Source organism: Euleptes europaea, chromosome 12 (assembly GCF_029931775.1).
Source record: "Euleptes europaea isolate rEulEur1 chromosome 12, rEulEur1.hap1, whole genome shotgun sequence".
Taxonomy (NCBI): domain Eukaryota; kingdom Metazoa; phylum Chordata; class Lepidosauria; order Squamata; family Sphaerodactylidae; genus Euleptes; species Euleptes europaea.
In genome coordinates this window covers 58,301,571-58,319,006 of record NC_079323.1, presented here as the reverse complement: position 1 = coordinate 58,319,006, position 17,436 = coordinate 58,301,571, and the positions used below count along the sequence as shown (strand labels likewise).

Sequence of the window (17,436 nt, the reverse complement as noted above, 5' to 3'; positions counted from 1 at the left end):
TCAAGCTGACATAGCCCCCTAAAATTCAACGGAGGAGTTTCATGAGGTTTTTGAAAAAATGCAGTTTTAACTTTTTTTTCTTCCTGGGAAGCCTCTTGAGAGGCAGCGCAGCTGCGCCATCCCCGGCTGTTAACTAACTACCCGCCTTTAGGATTGGGCTGAAAATCAATTGTGGAAATGGTTTCTGTGTTTTATCCATAGATATTAATGGTCAATATAAGAAAGGTGAATTAACTACATTGATTCATTGCTCTGCTTTATGTTCTTTTTTAAAAAACCTTGTGTGTTCTTAGCTACTAGGAAACTTTCTGCAGTGGCATGGAATCCTTTCCAACAAAACTCTGCAAGAACTGTCAATAGATGGCCTGCTAAATAGATACATCCTTATGGCTTTTCAGAATTCTGAGTGTGGAGATGACAGCATTAAGAAAGCGCAACATGTATGTAAACATATTAACTTTCATAATTCACTACTGTTTAAAAATCTTGTTCAGGCTGTCAGAAATTACTGAACAGCATTGTGCTGTTATGGTTATAATGTTAGGTTTCAATGTGGGAAATCCATGTTGAAACTCTAATTAACTCATGAAATTTACTGAAGTTCACTTTGACCAAGTTTCTTTCAGTCTACCACAGACTGTTGTGAAATGAGAGAAATCAATATATGTTGCTTTCTGTTTTTGGGTGAAAGGAGGATAAAAATTTGAAACATTAGACGTTTGCTGTGTATGTACCATATAAAGCTTACTATGTACATTTTGTACATTGCACCAACTTAATGTAAAATATAATTAAAATATAACTCTCTTGTCTTCCTCCTATTCTGTTTTCTAGGTAATCAGCTGCTTTCCTAAACAGTGGTTCACTAATCTTAAAGGAAATAAAACAATATCACATTTAGAAAATCTCTGTAGATACCTTGTTCATCTTGCTGATACTGTATATCGTAACAGCATTGGATGCTCTGATGTAGAAAAAAGAAATGCAAGGTAACTTATTTTTACATCATGTTTCAGCTCTTTGACTAGGTAGCAAAAATAGATAGCATCCACTCAATTGCTAGAGCATGGTTAGAATTCAAAGGGCGATACACAGTCAGGGGCATTTCAGTCTCCTCTTTCTCCTTGCATCTTCCTAAACAAACTAACACAGAGCCATAGGCCATTCTGGAGTGGCTGCAGTGAGAGAAGAAAATTTGCAGAATCCCCTCTAACTGAAACATTTATGTACTGTACTCTCACTCAAGAGGTAGTTTCCAAACAATCAAAACTAATCAGAGTTACAGTATAGTGGCCTTAGAGTGCACACTTAAGAGTGCAATCCTAAAGAGAATTATTCCAGTCTAAGCCCATTCGTTTCATTGACTGGAGTAACTCCTTAGGGTTGCACTATTAGTCTTAAACCATCATTCCTCCTTCATGCTCTGTGCAAGAGCAGAAGCCAGCTTTGTGCGCATTTTTATTTAACCACAGTTAAGTTGAATGTCAGAGTGAAGCCTTGGTATCCTTTCCAGTGGAAGACCCACCCCACTTAGTTGAAAGAACCCATTGGATCCAAACTACAATAGTTCAACATTGTTTGTGTGTCTTTATTTTGCTTCCTTGAAAATATGGCTTTAAATTAAGAACTTTTCCAAAACCTTCCTAAGAAGTTAGGGTCTTAGGTGTATGATAAATTTACATGGCTAATAGCTTGTTCACAGGAGATTTTGCATCTATAGTGCTACTTGTGGTAGAAACAGAACATAACATTTAAGCTCTGAATGTGTATACTTCCCCCTCTCACTGCGGAGGGAAGATAGCAAGTAAACTGGGAAGCCCCGTGTATGTGTTTAAACTCAGAATCTCCTGGTTCACTTCATACATTTTTCTCTAACATAAGTTTGTTAACACTAACTGCAGGTTGTAAAACTAATTACCATTCTTCTCTTTCCTCTTAGGGAGCATATAAAACAGATAATAAAACTTCTTGCAAGTATTCGAGCACTGGACCATGCTGTAATAGTTGCAAATGAGCATAACATGAAAGAGTTAAAAATTTTAATTGAGGGGAAATAAATATTGTCAGAATTCTGGACTTCAAAAATCATTCCTGAAGTGTAATTTTGTACATATGTAAAGTTTTCTTAAATCTGTAAACAATTGGCTGTTTTTAATACAAGTGCATTCTTATACACAACATCTGTAACTAGTATTTGTGTCTTTAAGAAAGCTGGAAAGAATCCAGGAAAACCTCATCTACATCTTGTTTACAAACAATTTTTATACCCCCATGGTGGCCATGGCTTCACTTCACTGTCCAGTAGGTAACTGGAAATTGTGTATTATAAAATTTATTAGCAATTTAGATGCAAATATGTATAACCCTACAGTTTTTATTTGAAATAATAGTGTCATCTTTCAGAACAAGAGTGAGCTGCTGAAATTAGGTAATAACATGAACTATGCTGTTCAAAAAAATGTGAATGTGCTATGATCTCCCAAGAGTAAAAAAGCTTCCAAAATAATACCAAGTGTTATTGGACATGTGTTTATAGCTTGCGGAAATAGCTGAATGTGAGCAGTTACATTCAGTTAATACAGTTTTCTTTTAAATTCAGACCGTTCATAATTGTTTACAATTAAAAGCAGTGGCTGTCTCCATATATCCAAGAAATGTCCAAGTGAAAATATTTCACCCATGCAGTTTGTTTTCTCATTGTGAAAATGAAAACCCACTAAAGTAAAAAGTATGTTTTATGGTGTATACATTTTAAGTCCCTTTATCTCATATCAAGAGTATATTTCTCACAAGTTTCATAATTCAAAATATTAAAGCCCCCAGACCACATGCTGCTTATGTTATGTGCATATTGAATACTCCAGAACATTACTTCAATTGCTTAATAAAATTTTAAAGAATAAACTTACTTTAAGAGCCATGTTGCTACTGAGATCAGTTTGACTTCTGAAGAGCACTGTCATTGTCAGGGTGGTTGATAGCCTTGTTTATTTGTATTTCTTTATATTTGAGAAAAGTAGCAGTTGGAATACTGAATAACAGTGGATCATTGTATTTCATGATGCTCCTTGTCATGTGATGTAAAGAAAATATTAAATGTACAGTCTGCTTTTTGGACACTGGGTCATTTTTCTGAATTCCTTGCACTGAATGTTTATACAGCCAACTAGCCTCAACAGGAAGGTAGAGGATGGGAATAAATAGCTTTGCAGTGGAGGAAGGTGGGATCCCCCAGAGGTCTATGTTGTGACTGTTGCTATTTGTTCATAAATTACCTGAAACACCAAGGGAACAAGGTTTGTCTAATTTAACCCACCCGGTAATTTTTACCTAAAATGGCTTTTGTCAAACTGATAACAATGACTGTGTATGATCCTACTCATGTTCAGTTGAAAATCAGTCCCACTATGTTCAATACTTGAGGGACACAGGGTTGGAGCCTTCATTTTTTATGAAGCTGGAAGCTGAAGTTGACATTATACCTTGCATTACACTTGGCAGTGCCTGCAACTTTCCATCAAATTTCAAGAATCTTTGGCAGTGCACACAATTCAGCTAAAAGTTAAAACGTGCTCTGCTTTTGCGTATTAAAGTTGTACCACAAAGATTCAGTAGTAATAATTACAATGAATAATGTGCAGTACATGGAATGAGGAAATGTCCTGGGCAACTGACATGATTGCTCCTAGGCACCCTTTCTCAGGTCTATAAACCCAGGCAGCCCCTTAGGCTGAAGACAACTAAAAGATAAAGGAGACATGTAAAGTAACAGTGAAGGTTAATACATCAAATAAGGCTTGAGGTAGATCTAATTTTAAAGCTTACTCTGTGGCAGTGAAGGAACAATATTTCATCACCATTGCAACTGCACAGTGAAACTTGTGGAACTCTTCCAGGTGGTCAGGACTATTGGGTTCCCGGCTACAGTTCACTGTAGTTGTTTTGATAAATGTTTTGCAGATAAAAATCTGCATTCATTCCAAATTGGACTCTATATTAGCAGTGACAGGATCAAATGGTCCCAGGGTACCAATTTGTCAAGTTGTGTAGGATACCTTTCAGCCTGTCCAGTCTCAGGGTGTGGACAGAATTCTTAAAGTTTGGGACCTACTACATTTGTATAACTCTTGCCCCTCCTGGCTGCTTAAATCTTTGTGAGAGGAGGAGCGGGGGTGCTAGTGGACTTGGTCCAGGAATCAGTAAATGCATTCATGAGAGGGGGTTGGTTGTTCCTGCCTTGAAGCAGGCAGTGGTGCGTCCACTCCTAAAGAAACCTCTGGACCCTGGAGAGCGGAATAACTGTCATCCAGTCTCAAATGTACCATTTTGGAGCAAGGTGATGAATGAGTGATGGCTGGGCAACTTCAGGGATTCCTGATTGAAGCGGATTGTTTGGATCTTTTCCAATCTGATGTCAGGCCTCATTATGGGACTGAAATGGTCTTGGTTGCCATGGTGGCTGACCTGTACCAAGGGACAGATGGGGTAGTGTGGCCTTGTTTGGTACTCCCAAACTAACTGTTATTGGCCAACCTCCCTGGTTGTGTTAAGTGTGTTTGTTTTATTTGATAATATTTTTTATACATTTTTATTTTAAATAATGTCTTTCTATTTTAATGTTCACCACCTTAGGGACCCTATTTTGGTGGAAAGGCAGCACAGAAATGTTTTAAATAAATACAACTGCACACAGACAATGAAACAAATGTAATTCTGGCACCATATCTAATCTTTGACTGTTAAGAAGTGTCATCCAAAAATAGAAAAAGGCATTGGCTACAGCCCTAAAGCTCTTTGCAGTAATCATGTTGAAGGCAGTGCAGCCTGAAAAAGCAAATGTCAGACTGCACTTAATACATTTTTAAGGATATGGCTTATAATAGCATCAGATCTTTAGCAGATACAGCACTGCATATTACAAAATAGCATTTTCTTAAAATAGGGAAAGGACTTTTAGTTGTATAAAAGTTCAGGAATAACACCTTTAAAATGTCATTAGTGGTTAAAAAACTGTTAAACTTTGGAATTATCAGGAACCCTTTGGGCATTAAACATACATGCCAAAAGATAAAAAATGAAATGCAATGTTAACCCATGAGTCTAGTAATCTTTAAAACAATGAAGTAGGAAATAATTAAATAGATGTAATTAACATAGTCCTAATTTAATACAATTAGGACTGAAGTAGTAACATAGCCCTGATGGGAAAAACAAACATATCTGCAGTCTCTGTGACTAAACAGTTTAGCAATTAAAATTTTCATCTAGAAAACATAACAAAAAATGGTGGGAAGGCATTACCTTTATAGACCCTTGCACTGTGGGAACCAGACAAAATTATTTGCTTTATGGATTCGTGGAAGTGTCCGCAAAGAGAGCCTTAAGAATATATAGGAAACATTAAAACAAGACAATGTTTGACTAGTCGGCAGGGGCCATATCTAAAGAGGAAGGGCTTCCTGTGAAGCTGCACTAAAGCCATCTGGGTGGGGTGTTAGTCATGTTAACATCCGCATTGCCTTCTGTCACTCGCTGAAACAGCACGTGCGCACACCGGCTCTTTGCTATTCACATGCAACCATCGTGCCCCTTCTTTCTCTCAGGTACTGGAAGGCAAAGCAGCTCTGCGCCTGCTCAAAAGACCTCCCCGCTTAGACCACCAGCCTTGTCCCCAGCACTCGCCCTGGGTAATCCCCCTCTCCGCCACTCCACTTGTGTCTAGGAAAGCATTTAGTAGCGGATGGAGCGGACATAAAATGATATTTCTACATTGCCGCTCCCCATTCACACCGGCTGAGGCTCGCATCAGAACAAAGCACACCCAAATTCATAAAGTAGTTCAAAAAGAAAAAGCCAGGGTCAACCTTAAATTCGAACTATATCAAAATGTGTCACTGGCCACCAAGATTAAGTTAATTCATGCCATCGTGTTCCCTATCGCTATGTATGGGTGTGGAAGCTGGACATTGAAGAAAGCGGATAGGAAGAAAGTAGATTCCTTTGAAATGTGTTGGATGAGAGTGTTATAGATACCATGGACTGCTATATATATATATATATATATATATATATATATATATATATATATATATATATATATATATATATATATATATATATATATATAAAATATATATATGAGATGGATTGACTCAACAGATGGATTGACTCAATAAAGGAAGCCACAGCCTTCAGTTTGCAAGATCTGAGCAAGGCTGTCAAAGATAGGACATTTTGGAGGACTTTCATTCATAGGGTCGCCATGAGTCGGAAGCGACTTGACGGCACTTAACACATATATATTATATATTATATATATATATATATATCAATCAGTGGGTTCTAGATCAAATCAAGCCTGAACTGACCCTAGAAGCTAAAATGACTAAACTGAGGCTGTCGTATTTTGGTCACATTATGAGAAGACTAGAGTGACTAGAAAAAAGTCATGCTAGGAAAAGAGGAAGACCCCACAAGAGATTGATTGACTCAGTAAAGAAAGCCACAGCCCTCAGACTCAGCTCAAACCCAACCCCCTTCTGACTATATATTACTCTTCCAACACACTCGACACTGAGATACACTGTCCTTCAATGTTACTCCTCTGAAGATGCCTGCCACAGCTGCTGTCGAAACATCAGGAAACAAAATACCAAGACCACGGTCTCACAGCCCGGATAACCTACAAGAACTCACAGCCCTCAATTTGCAAGACCTGAGCAAGGCTGTCAAAGAGAGGACATTTTATAATTTGGTTCTTGTTGGTTATCCGGGCTGCGTGAGCGTGGTCTTGGTATTTTCTTTCCTGACGTTTCGCCAGCAGCTGTGGCAGGCATCTTCAGAGGAGTAACACTGAAGGACAGTGTCTCTCAGTGTCAAGTGTGTAGGAAGAGTAATATATAGCCAGAAAGGGGTTGGGTTTGAGCTGAGTCATTGTCTGCAAAGTATTAAAGGTAATGTGCTAATCATTGTCCTGTAAGTATCAAGATAATGTTCTAATGAGGGTGTGGCTTGTAAATATGGACCTATTGTATCTTGAAGTGATCTGTTAATGTGTGAAATCCAAAGCTAATCCGCATGGCTATTGTGGACTGTAGTCTTTGTTAGTCTGGAGGTTTTCAGGACAGGAAGCCAAGCCTTATTCATTCTTAAACTCTCTTCTTTTCTGTAAAAGTTGTGCTGATGTTTATGAATTTCAACGGCTTCTCTGTGCAATCTTATAATTTATAATAGCTCATATTATTTATACCATCCTACTGGCCTCCCCTCCCCTCCCTTGAATGGGAATACACATCCTGGAGGGTGTCACCTGCGCGGCCCCTGCAGCTTTCTTTTAGTCTTGACGCGCCATCACATGAGGCTTTCGACTTTTATTGTTGGTTTAATTTTGGATATATATTGGTCGCTGTTTTGAAAATGACGTTACCCGCCCTGAGCCAGCTTGCTGGGGAGGGCGGGTTATAAATCTAATAAATAAATAAACACACACACAAATGGACATAAAACACGAAGCGGCGAAACAAAACAAACTCCCCACACCACATCCGGCGCGCGAGAGGCCCGACTGAGCCCCTCCCCCAGCGGCCGCTCGCGACCCCCTCCCCCCGTTCTTTCACAACCACTTCCGGTGTGGGGGGGCGTTGCTATGCGGAAGCGGCGTCCCTGCCAGAGAGGAAGTGAAGTATCCGCCTCGGGCAGCGGCAGCAAGAAGCGCCCCTGGAGGTGGCGGCGGAGGAGGAGCCGGTGAGGGGAGCCGAAGTAAGCTGAGTCGAACGGGGGTGGGGGTGGGGGAGGCCAGACAAGACAAGACATCAGCCCCCCCCCCATCCTTCCCTTTTACCGCCTGTCAAAACGAGCCCCAGCCCCCCACCCCTGCCGAGGGGAAAGGGACGAGCGGTTCCCTCAGCGCAAGATGGTGGCAGCTTGAGCCGCGGCGACACCCACACGCTGCTCTGCCCCCTCTGTCTCGGTTTGTCACGCACCAGAGGTGGGTGGCGGGCTTTGGGTCCGTCTTGATGGTGGTGATCCCCCCCCCCCCGGTGAGGCTGCCGCTCGCCCTCCCACGGGGGTCCCTGCCTGGCTGTTTTCTCCTCCTCAGCAGCGCGAGCGAAACGGCGACTCTCGGTGGTGGCAGTTTGCCCCTTTCTCCGAGGGCCGGGAGGAATCGCTCTTCTGGCGGACGGGGCTCTCTCTCTCTCTCCGTGAGTGAAAACGGAGACGAGGGGAGGCCGCACGCCGATGGCGGTGCCTGCTGGTCTTTGCACAGGGGCTCTCTGCTTAGGTGGGGAGGGTGGTGGTTGAATGCAACGGCCGTAGGAAAACGGGAGGGTCGCTTCCCCATCGCTGGTGATGGGGAAAGAAGAAGAAGGAGTTGAAAATATTGTCGAAGGCTTTCACGGTCAGAGTTCATTGGTTCTTGTGGGTTATCCGGGCTGTGTGACCGTGGTCTTGGTATTTTCTTTCCTGACGTTTCGCCAGCAGCTGTGGCAGGCATCTTCAGAGGAGTAACACTGAAGGACAGTGTCTCTCAGTGTCAAGGGTGTAGGAAGAGTAATATATAGTCAGAAAGGGGTTGGGTTTGAGCTGAATCATTGTCTTGATACTTTTTTTATATATACTTTTTGCAGGACAATGATTCAGCTCAAACCCAACCCCTTCCTGACTATATATTACTCTTCCTACACACTTGACACTGAGAGACCCTGTCCTTCAGTGTTACTCCTCTGAAGATGCCTGCCACAGCTGCGGGCGAAACGTCAGGAAAGAAAATACCAAGACCACGGTCACACAGCCCTGATAACCTACAAGAACCAAAGGAGGAGTTGGTTTATATATGCTGACTTTTCTCTACCACTTAAGGAAGAATCAAACCAGCTTACAATCACCTTACAATCTTCTTCTTACAGAACCTGGGGAGAGGTTTTAACTTTCACATGGTTCCCCCCCAGATCAAAATACTTTTCTCTGGGTCTGTTTTGTTCACTAGTGCTCTGGCCACTAACCTGCTGTTTGTTTCCATATTCAAAATAATGAGACACGTGTAGATTAAGGCTTTTTGTGCTTTGTGACATGTGTAGATTAAGGCGGTCAGCACTGAAAATGCTCGGTGTGTTCACATATGGAGACTCAATGTTTGTTTGTTTCTTTTTAATTCCTAGCTACCCTAAAACGAATGGCTATAAATTGTTTCACCTCTGGTTCCTGTTTTCCACTCCCACCCCTTGTGGTTCCGTTACTGTCAAGTTAGGTAATCCGTTTCTCTTGTTTTGTGGTGAACTGAAATAAATGATTTCTATACTTGATGGTACAGAGTTTCAGTGAGGCTGGCAGTAAGAACTGCTGAAATCACTCTAAGATATTCTTTGATATTTGTAGACTTTAGCACTACCATTCACTGGTCAATGAAGGTATCTATTAAACACAATTTAAGATCAGTATTAGCCATTTTTATATATAGGCATGCCTGAGGCTTCTGTACAGTTACTGCCTTGCCTAGCAGAAATAAGCTACTTAATTTCCAAGTTGTGATGGGTATGTTCTGTTCCTTTTGTGGGCTGATCTGTAGAATAGGTAGGTTGTAGTCTGCATTTTTGTGTACCAATGTGGAATATCAGTAGGGCTGTCTGGAAATTTTCTGCTAAGTGTTGGATAATTGTATTTTAGCAGGAGACACTGAAGCAAATGCAGTATCAAGTTCTGTCTTGTGTGTTTTCTAGCTGAGCTTTGATTATCTTTGACTCAAGCTTCACCTGGCTGAGTGAGTGTATGTGGGATGCACGATCGTAACATAAAACCCTTTAAGAATAAAAATAAACTACCAAGATTTAAGACCTCACCTGATTATTTTAATATGTGGCATAATGCAAGTTGAAGTCTTTTGCTCAATATGCGAGCAGGTAATTGGTGGGGGTGAGGATGGGATAGGGAGTAGAGCCTTTAGTTTCAGAGGGTAGCCAAGTTGGTCTGCAGTAGAAAAGCTAGATTCAAGTCCAGTGGCACCTTGGAGACGAACAAGATTTTTGTGGTATAAGCTTTCGAGGGTCAAACCTCCCTTCTTCAGCTTGTGAGGATCTGAAGAATAACTCTCAAAAGCTTATACCGTGAATCTGGCTGTCCAGTCACCTTTAGTTATCCTTTGGTTTTGCCCACATGAGAGCTTTCAGCTTAATGTCTGTGCAGATTCCCCCCCCCCCCCCGCTTGCACTTCATTGTTGTGGGATGCAGAGAATTGTGCCTAGGCCTTGCTGTGATATTCTGCTGTTGCTCTTTTTTGTGTGTGTGAATTACAAATGCACAATAGCTTTTGGATGGAAAGATAAAACAAAGTGGACTATGGACAGGTGGAATAATTATGTGTTCGAATACGTGCAAACAGATGTATTGGGATACTTAAAACAACAGACGATGGGAGAAACAGAAGAAATGGAAATGAAGACTAAGTGGAACCCATATATTAATTGGGTGAAAAGAGGAGAAGCCAACAAAGAGACTTTAGTAAAACTAAAAAGGCTATGCTCATGGCTGAAAATATGAAAATATGATATTATGGATTGGTCCGTGGGGGGAGGGAAAGGGGGAAACTTGTATTGGAAGAAGGAAAGTGTAAATTGTAATTATAAAGGTATGGAGATGTAAAATGACTTCCAATGCAATAAAAATATATTTAAAAAAAATTACAAATGCACAAAGAGCTGGGAATGCTTGGTGGTAGTTGTCTAGTTTGTTGTTTTAAGCTGCTTGAACTACTTACTTTCAAATAGATACGACTGGGGTTTGGTATGCTAGCTTGTGGGTTGAAATGGCAGGCTGTGGTATTATGAGCAGATGCCAGTGGAGTATCTACTCTTGGGATATATTCTGGGCAGAGCAACTGATGCAGATATGCATTTAGGCCCCACTGATGTAACTAGCAATCTGAGTCATATTTATGTTTTGAAAGTATCCTGAACATTTTACTATACTCACAGAACCGTGTTATCTTATGATGTTAACTAATTGATATTTTATTTGCAAACATGTTCCACCTGCAACATTTATCTCATTTTAACTTGGATTATCTTGGGTAATCATGATAAAACTTCTTGCATGCATGGGATGGCTGTTGGAATGCAGCTTCATTAAAAAGCATTCCTGAAGGTTGTGATTTTTTTCACATCAGTAAGCATAACTGTGGAATGTTATGTTGCAGTTCACTGGTAAATGAATGCAAGTTAGTTTCAGACTGCTTTGCAGTTAATGTGTCTGAGAAACTTTTACCAACTGAACTTTTTTTTTATTTATTACATAGTTCTACCTCTGACAAAGGAAAAATGGCTTTCAGTAAAGGATATCGTATCTATCATAAATTGGATCCACCACCATTCAGTGTGATAGTGGAAGCCAGAAACAAGGAAGAATGCCTTATGTTTGAGTCTGGAGCAGTGGCTGTTCTCTGTAAGTTAAATAACTCTACAAGTATGGACAGATGGCTAACTTGATTAAAACTCATAACTGTGAAACATGGAAGCAGATGAACGACTGAGTCACTATGTCGATTCTGCCAGTGTGATAACTCTTTTGAACATTTCACAGTGCTTTGCTGAAAGGAGTTGCATGCTACTGTAATCCTTTGGCTAGCAAATGTTTATCTTCTGAAATTTGGTGTGAAACTGCATAGTATAGTCCTCTTTATTGGTAATAACTAGACATGCTCCGACAGCTGGCTGAGTTCAGGAATCATGCTAAACCACGGTTTGCACAAGCTATAGTTTAAGAACCCAAACCATAATCTGAACATGGTTTAGAGCTGCTTGACTGATTTCATTTTCCATAATGGAAATTCATATTTCATTCATACATCATGCCAAATCATAGCACAAACCATGACTTGCAATCCAGCTTCAAGCCATGATTTCTGACTGGGTGGCCAATTGCAAATTCTGATTTAACAAGTTCAGAAATCTCATGCTGCTATGGTTAAGCTTTGGGGCCATGGCTCAGTGGTAGAGCATGTGCGTAGCATGCAGAAGGTCCCAGGTTCAATCTCCAGCATCACAAGTTAAAAGGATCATAAAGTCGATAATGTGAATGGCCTCCACCTGAGAGTATTGAGATTCATTATGGTTTACTGCTCCTTAAAATACCTTACACTTCTATTCTAATTTTAACTATTCTAGTTATAACAAACTGTGTAGTGTGCATTTCATGCTAGTGACTATTCTAGCAGTTTCTTCATTCTTCTATGTAAAAAAAGTAGATTTTCCTTCAGTAGTAGGTTTAATATCCATTAATTCAGCTATTTAACAAAGTCAACATGGTGAGAGGAAGCCATCATAATGAGTACTTTTGACAGCTCTTAACCTTAACAAGTTTAACAGTATGAAATCCGAACTTTCCTGCTTTTTTATTTAGTCCCCTATCCAGTGTTCTCTGTAGATATAAGCATCCTTCTGTACTCCAGATGAAGAGACTGATCATTGCAATAGAATTTGCCCAAACTTTCTTTTTATAAGAGGTGTTAAACTTTAGAAAGAGAAAACCCATTCCAGTAGTCACTCCCACTTGCAATTAATTAATGTTTGAATATTTAAGACAAAGAAGTAGTGTTGGCTTTTGTACCCCACTTTTCTCTACCTTTAAGGAGTCTCAAATTGGCTTACAGTTGCCTTCCCTTCCCCACCTTACAACAGACACCTGGTGAAGTAGGTGGGGTGAGAGAGTTCAGAGAGATCGCTGACTAGCCCAAGGTCACCCAGCAGGCTTCATATGGAAGGAGTGGGGAATCAAACCCAGTTCTCCAGATTAGAATCCGCAGCTCTTAACCACTATGCCACACTGATATAAATGTATTATGAAACCAATAGAAAAACATACTCACTGTATATATTATTCCTGTTCCTTAGTCACTCCTTCTCTTTGTGCCTTAGCAAAATTGATGTATCATTTAATGCTTTTAAATTCCTGTTTGGGTTAATTCTGTGTTTTTGCATCAATCTCATTAACATTGGCAGCTTAGCTGTGTTGATATTGACTTTCTGCTCTAAGACTTGGTTATAGTAGATACTTCTATATAGTAGATACTTCTATTGTACATGCTTCTGTTGTCTTGTGTAAAGAAAGGTGTTTCAAAATAATTGCCCTATGTTGGTTACTTTTAAAATTTGTTACATCTGGCACAATACATTTAGGTTCAGATATAATAGCAATCCATAGATTGCTGCTTTGTGAATATGTGTGTGTGGACGGTCCATTGGCTCACGCCTTCCTTCCTTTCCTCATGCATGGCCAGCTAATGAGTGGCTTGCTGTAAAAGCAGAAGTAATAATTTATGTTGTATCGCAACCACAAACTTATGTGGGTTATGCTTTCTCTGCTTACCAGGATTCCAAACTGAAAACTAACCACTGGGTTGAATCCTACAGACTTTCAACTAGAAGGAAGCTCACAAAACAGTATCTTCCCTGTCCTCCCCCAGAAATCCTTGTGTGCCCAAAACACCCTGTGAGGGTAACGGGCCTTCATGGACAAAATGTTCCATATCACTGGAAGCTGCATTGAGGAGGGAAAATCAGGCACAGTCACCTTAAGGCTATGTGTTGAAGGGGTGAGCAAGAAAGATCCTATTGTGCAGACTCCTTCCATTTGTGCAACCATATAATCTAATCCACTGTTTGGAATCCTGATTTGCAGGGAAAATTTAGTTTATAGTTTGTTGGTTTAGAATCTAGAAAATAGCTGGGTATAAATAACAATTAATAATTTGATGTTACATCTAAACTTTAGATGTAACAGCAAAATATTAATTTTTATTTATTTAAGCTTTAGATGTAACAGCAAATTATTAATTTTTATTTATTCACAGCTGTTTTTACTAATGAACACCAAAAGTGGATTACAATATCACTCCCCATTTCTGCTTTATCCTCATAACGACAAGCTGTGAGTGAGGCTAGCCGCTAGGCTGAGAGGTTATCTGGCCCTAGGGCCTAGGCCACCCAGAGAATTTTTATGGCGGAGTATGAGATCCTAGTCCAAGAATACAGATATAACCTGCAAATCAGTGTGATGTGGTGGTTAGACTGTCAGACTAGGTTCCAGTCCCTGCTCTCCTATGAAGCTTGTTTGGGCCAGTCATTCACTGCCTAACCTACCTCACAGGGCTGTTGTAAGCATATAATGGAGGAAGAAAAACCAGTGTAGGCCACCTTGAAGTTATTGGGAAAGGGTGGGATAAAAATGTACAAAATAAATTATCTCAGATATTATGCCTAGAATACATACCCTTAAAAATATTTCAGATATTGTACATGTGAGACTTTTCCCAATAGTTGATGTTTTTCTGTTAGCATAAACGCATGTATGCTCTGTTAATTGTTGCAATGCAAGCTTCTGTTTGTGCCACAGCTGCTATAATAGAAGATAGCACCAAACTGCCAGTGAAATATAACACCTTGGAATTGCAGCACTACACAACTCTTTAAGGCACGTGCCTTGGCAGCCCTTAGTAATAAATTTAATTTAAAATTTATGTGTTGGACTTCTGTTGATACAATGTAACATCTGTACTTGAATTATTTAAATGTAACTAAGTGAAAGAACAAAATCTCCAGGGCCACTTGAAGTTAAGTGGGTCTGTTGAGAATTGAAACAAGTGCTTGTATGAATTAGCACAACAATATAGTTCATGCCTGCACATATGCAGAGCAAATATTTTATATCTTCATCCTTTAGAATGCTTTTTGAAAAATCAGAGTATGCTGTGTGTTGCCTTTTCATGTAGAGATGTTTAGAATTGACTTTAGTAACTGGTGTTCTTTGCTTTGTTAGACAAAATCTTATCAGATTGCTATCATGATGAAAGTTTAAGAACTGTAAAAGGACAAAACCTTGCCTTATTAAAAATGCTAGTATTGTTGTATCACAACTCCTTGTCTTTCTAGAGCCTTCTGTTTAGCTAGACTGAATGCTAACCCCTCTATGGTTATGCAGGGCAGGATTTTGAATATCCCATACCCAGACAGGACCTGCCCTTGCTCTTCTGGCTCTATTGATTCATTAGCTCATGCCCTCTTGGAATGCCGCTTTTATGAGGAACTTCGATCACATTATATCTCCCCCTTTTAACATATAAATCTAATGCCTCCGTCTCTGACATAATGCCTTTTTTGTTAAGTGAGAGGGATCCCAAGGCTACATTGCCAGTGGCAAGATTTATTTCAGTCCTTATATCCCTCAAACATTAGATGTATGCTGCTCAAGATCAATGGATCAAGGAGCTTCTAAGGGATAAAGGAAAGGAAAGGATTGTTGTATCATTCAAGATATTGTCAATTCTGCATCCTCACTCTGTGCTCTCAAATAAACTACTACAGCCGTTTAAAAAACTGATACCGTATTTTTCGCTCCATAAGACGCACTTTTTTCCTTCTCAAAAGTGAGGGGAAATGTGGGTGCGTCTTATAGAGCGAATGTGCGCACAGAGCCGGCTGGGCACGCTGGGAGGCAGCCGGGGAAAGCTGCCTCGCGCCGTTCCAGCGTGCCCAGCCGGCTCTGTGCGCCCGCCCAGCCCGCTCTGTGCGCTTGCTCGCCTCCCAGCTGGGAAGCGGAGGGGGGGCGGCTTGGCGCGCCCGCCCGCCTCCTCCCCGCCCGCTCTGAGCACTTGGCGCGCCTCTCCCGCCCGGCTCCTCCCAGCTCGCTTTGAGCTCTTGGAGCGCCCGCCCGCCTCCTCCCCGCCCGTTCTGAGCGCTTGGCGCGCCCGCTCCCTGCCCACGTTTTTAGAGGAGGAAAACAAGATTTTTTCTTGTTTTCCTCCTCTAAAAACTAGGTGCGTCTTATGGAGCGGTGCGTCCTATGGAGCGAAAAATACGGTAATTTCTGTTTGACTCCCCAGACTGTATATTTTGATATTTTTGAACATGCATTTGTACCCAGTTCAGGTGGCAGATAGAAGCACTGTGATGACAGCAATGTATGACTTTGTTTAGCCATACGATTCTGTCTAATGATTAGGTGTCAGCTGGAACTTTACATACCGAAAAGGAATAGCAATTTTTCCTAAATTTCAGAGAAGGTACACGCTGAGAGAATTACACTAAGATTATATGGTATGTAACAGAAAAGCATGGCTGTTTCCAGGCTTATGCCACAGTGATCTATCTTTCCACTCCTCAGATCAGATACAGTCAGAACTACCCTGTGTAAAGCAAGGTTATGCTATAGGTATTGTGGACTGTTTGATATTTTAATGATGTGTTGTATTTTTTGTTGGTTTTAATTGTTTTAAAGTGTGATTTTAAAAATCTTGTTAGCTGCTTTAGTGGTCCTTGTGAGGGCAGAAATGCAGGATAGAAAGTTTGGAAAATAAAATAAATAAAATATTTTCTCATAATTTGTTCCCTGTGTGTAGCCCTGTTTCTTTGTAGGGCTCGATGTATGAACTTTGTGAAATTTAAGAACTAGTTTGCTCTTTTGGAAGATGGGAGACAGTCACCTGGCTCCTTGATAACATAAATTAATCCTAGAAACTCAGTCTTGTAGTAAAACTATCCTATTGTTCTAAGTGATGTTGTTTTTTCAAAACAATCAAGAAAAAAGTTTTAGCTTTGTGCTAGAGGAGAATTACTGTAGCTCCTTGGTCATTTGGGTATTTTTTTCTACTCTGCTTCTAGTTCCATAGTTTGCTTTTTGACCAGAGCAGTACATGGCTTATTAGATATCTCATCCTATTGTTTGCATTGACTTACATTGTGTAATCTACCTTGAGTCTCAGTGAGAAAGGTGGATTACAAATAATAATAGTAAATGGCTGCTGACAAGCAAACTCAAAACAGTCTGCAATGTTTGTTTGTGGGCCTCCACTTGTTCTCAGTAATATGCACTGATGTAATTGATAGACTCTGGTTATTTCCCATATTATTGCCAATGTGCAAAAAAACAAAACTAAAAAAAAACTTTGGCTGTTACGAGTTTTCATTCTTAAAGTGTTGATCTGGGATCCAAAGAACTGCCCAACTAGTTCTGCATACCTCAGGTGAGATTATTTGAGCTTGAATTTCTGAAATAGGTTGCATGTCACATAATGCACCACATCTGAAACCGAGAGGAATTTCAAAAGCAGCTTGTGATACAGCATGGGACCCGGATGTTTAGAATCCAACAGAAGATGCCCAAGCCTTTGGGCACACCTGAAATTGTTATTTTGATGCCGGTGTAATATTTGAAAGAGCCAGTGTGGTACAATGACTGGTGTTTTCAAAGGAGAGACGGGTTCAGATACCCACTCTTGCATAAATTTAGTGGATGACCAGACTGTCACTCATGCACAATGGCAAACCTGCTTGTCAGAATAAAAGGGGAGGGGAGCTGAACCATGCATACAGTCGTGAGTTCTTTGAAAGAAAGGTGAAATTAAAATAGAAAATATTTGCTCTGGTCACTCTGAGGGTTGAAATCTAGCTA

At 40.4% G+C, this 17,436-nt stretch overlaps 2 protein-coding genes across 9 annotated transcripts in view; both read left to right on the top strand.

Moving 5' to 3' along the window:
- PAXBP1 (PAX3 and PAX7 binding protein 1) overlaps positions 1-2,222 on the top strand; it is a 34,212-nt gene extending 31,990 nt beyond the window's left edge. Inside the window, exons 16-18 of the mRNA XM_056858479.1 lie at positions 294-440; positions 835-989; positions 1,940-2,222. Coding sequence (XP_056714457.1) covers positions 294-440; positions 835-989; positions 1,940-2,057 — 420 coding nt within the window. The 3' untranslated portion in view covers positions 2,058-2,222. The remainder of the gene's footprint in view (positions 1-293; positions 441-834; positions 990-1,939) is intronic.
- Positions 2,223-11,291: 9,069 nt separating this feature from the next.
- SYNJ1 (synaptojanin 1) overlaps positions 11,292-17,436 on the top strand; it is a 79,188-nt gene continuing 73,043 nt past the window's right edge. For 7 of the 8 annotated variants that reach the window (XM_056858920.1, XM_056858921.1, XM_056858923.1 and 4 more), the window contains exon 1: positions 11,292-11,433. In XM_056858920.1, the coding sequence (XP_056714898.1) occupies positions 11,310-11,433 (124 nt within the window). In that variant the 5' untranslated portion in view covers positions 11,292-11,309. The remainder of the gene's footprint in view (positions 11,434-17,436) is intronic. The other variant, XM_056858924.1, reaches the window with a different exon arrangement.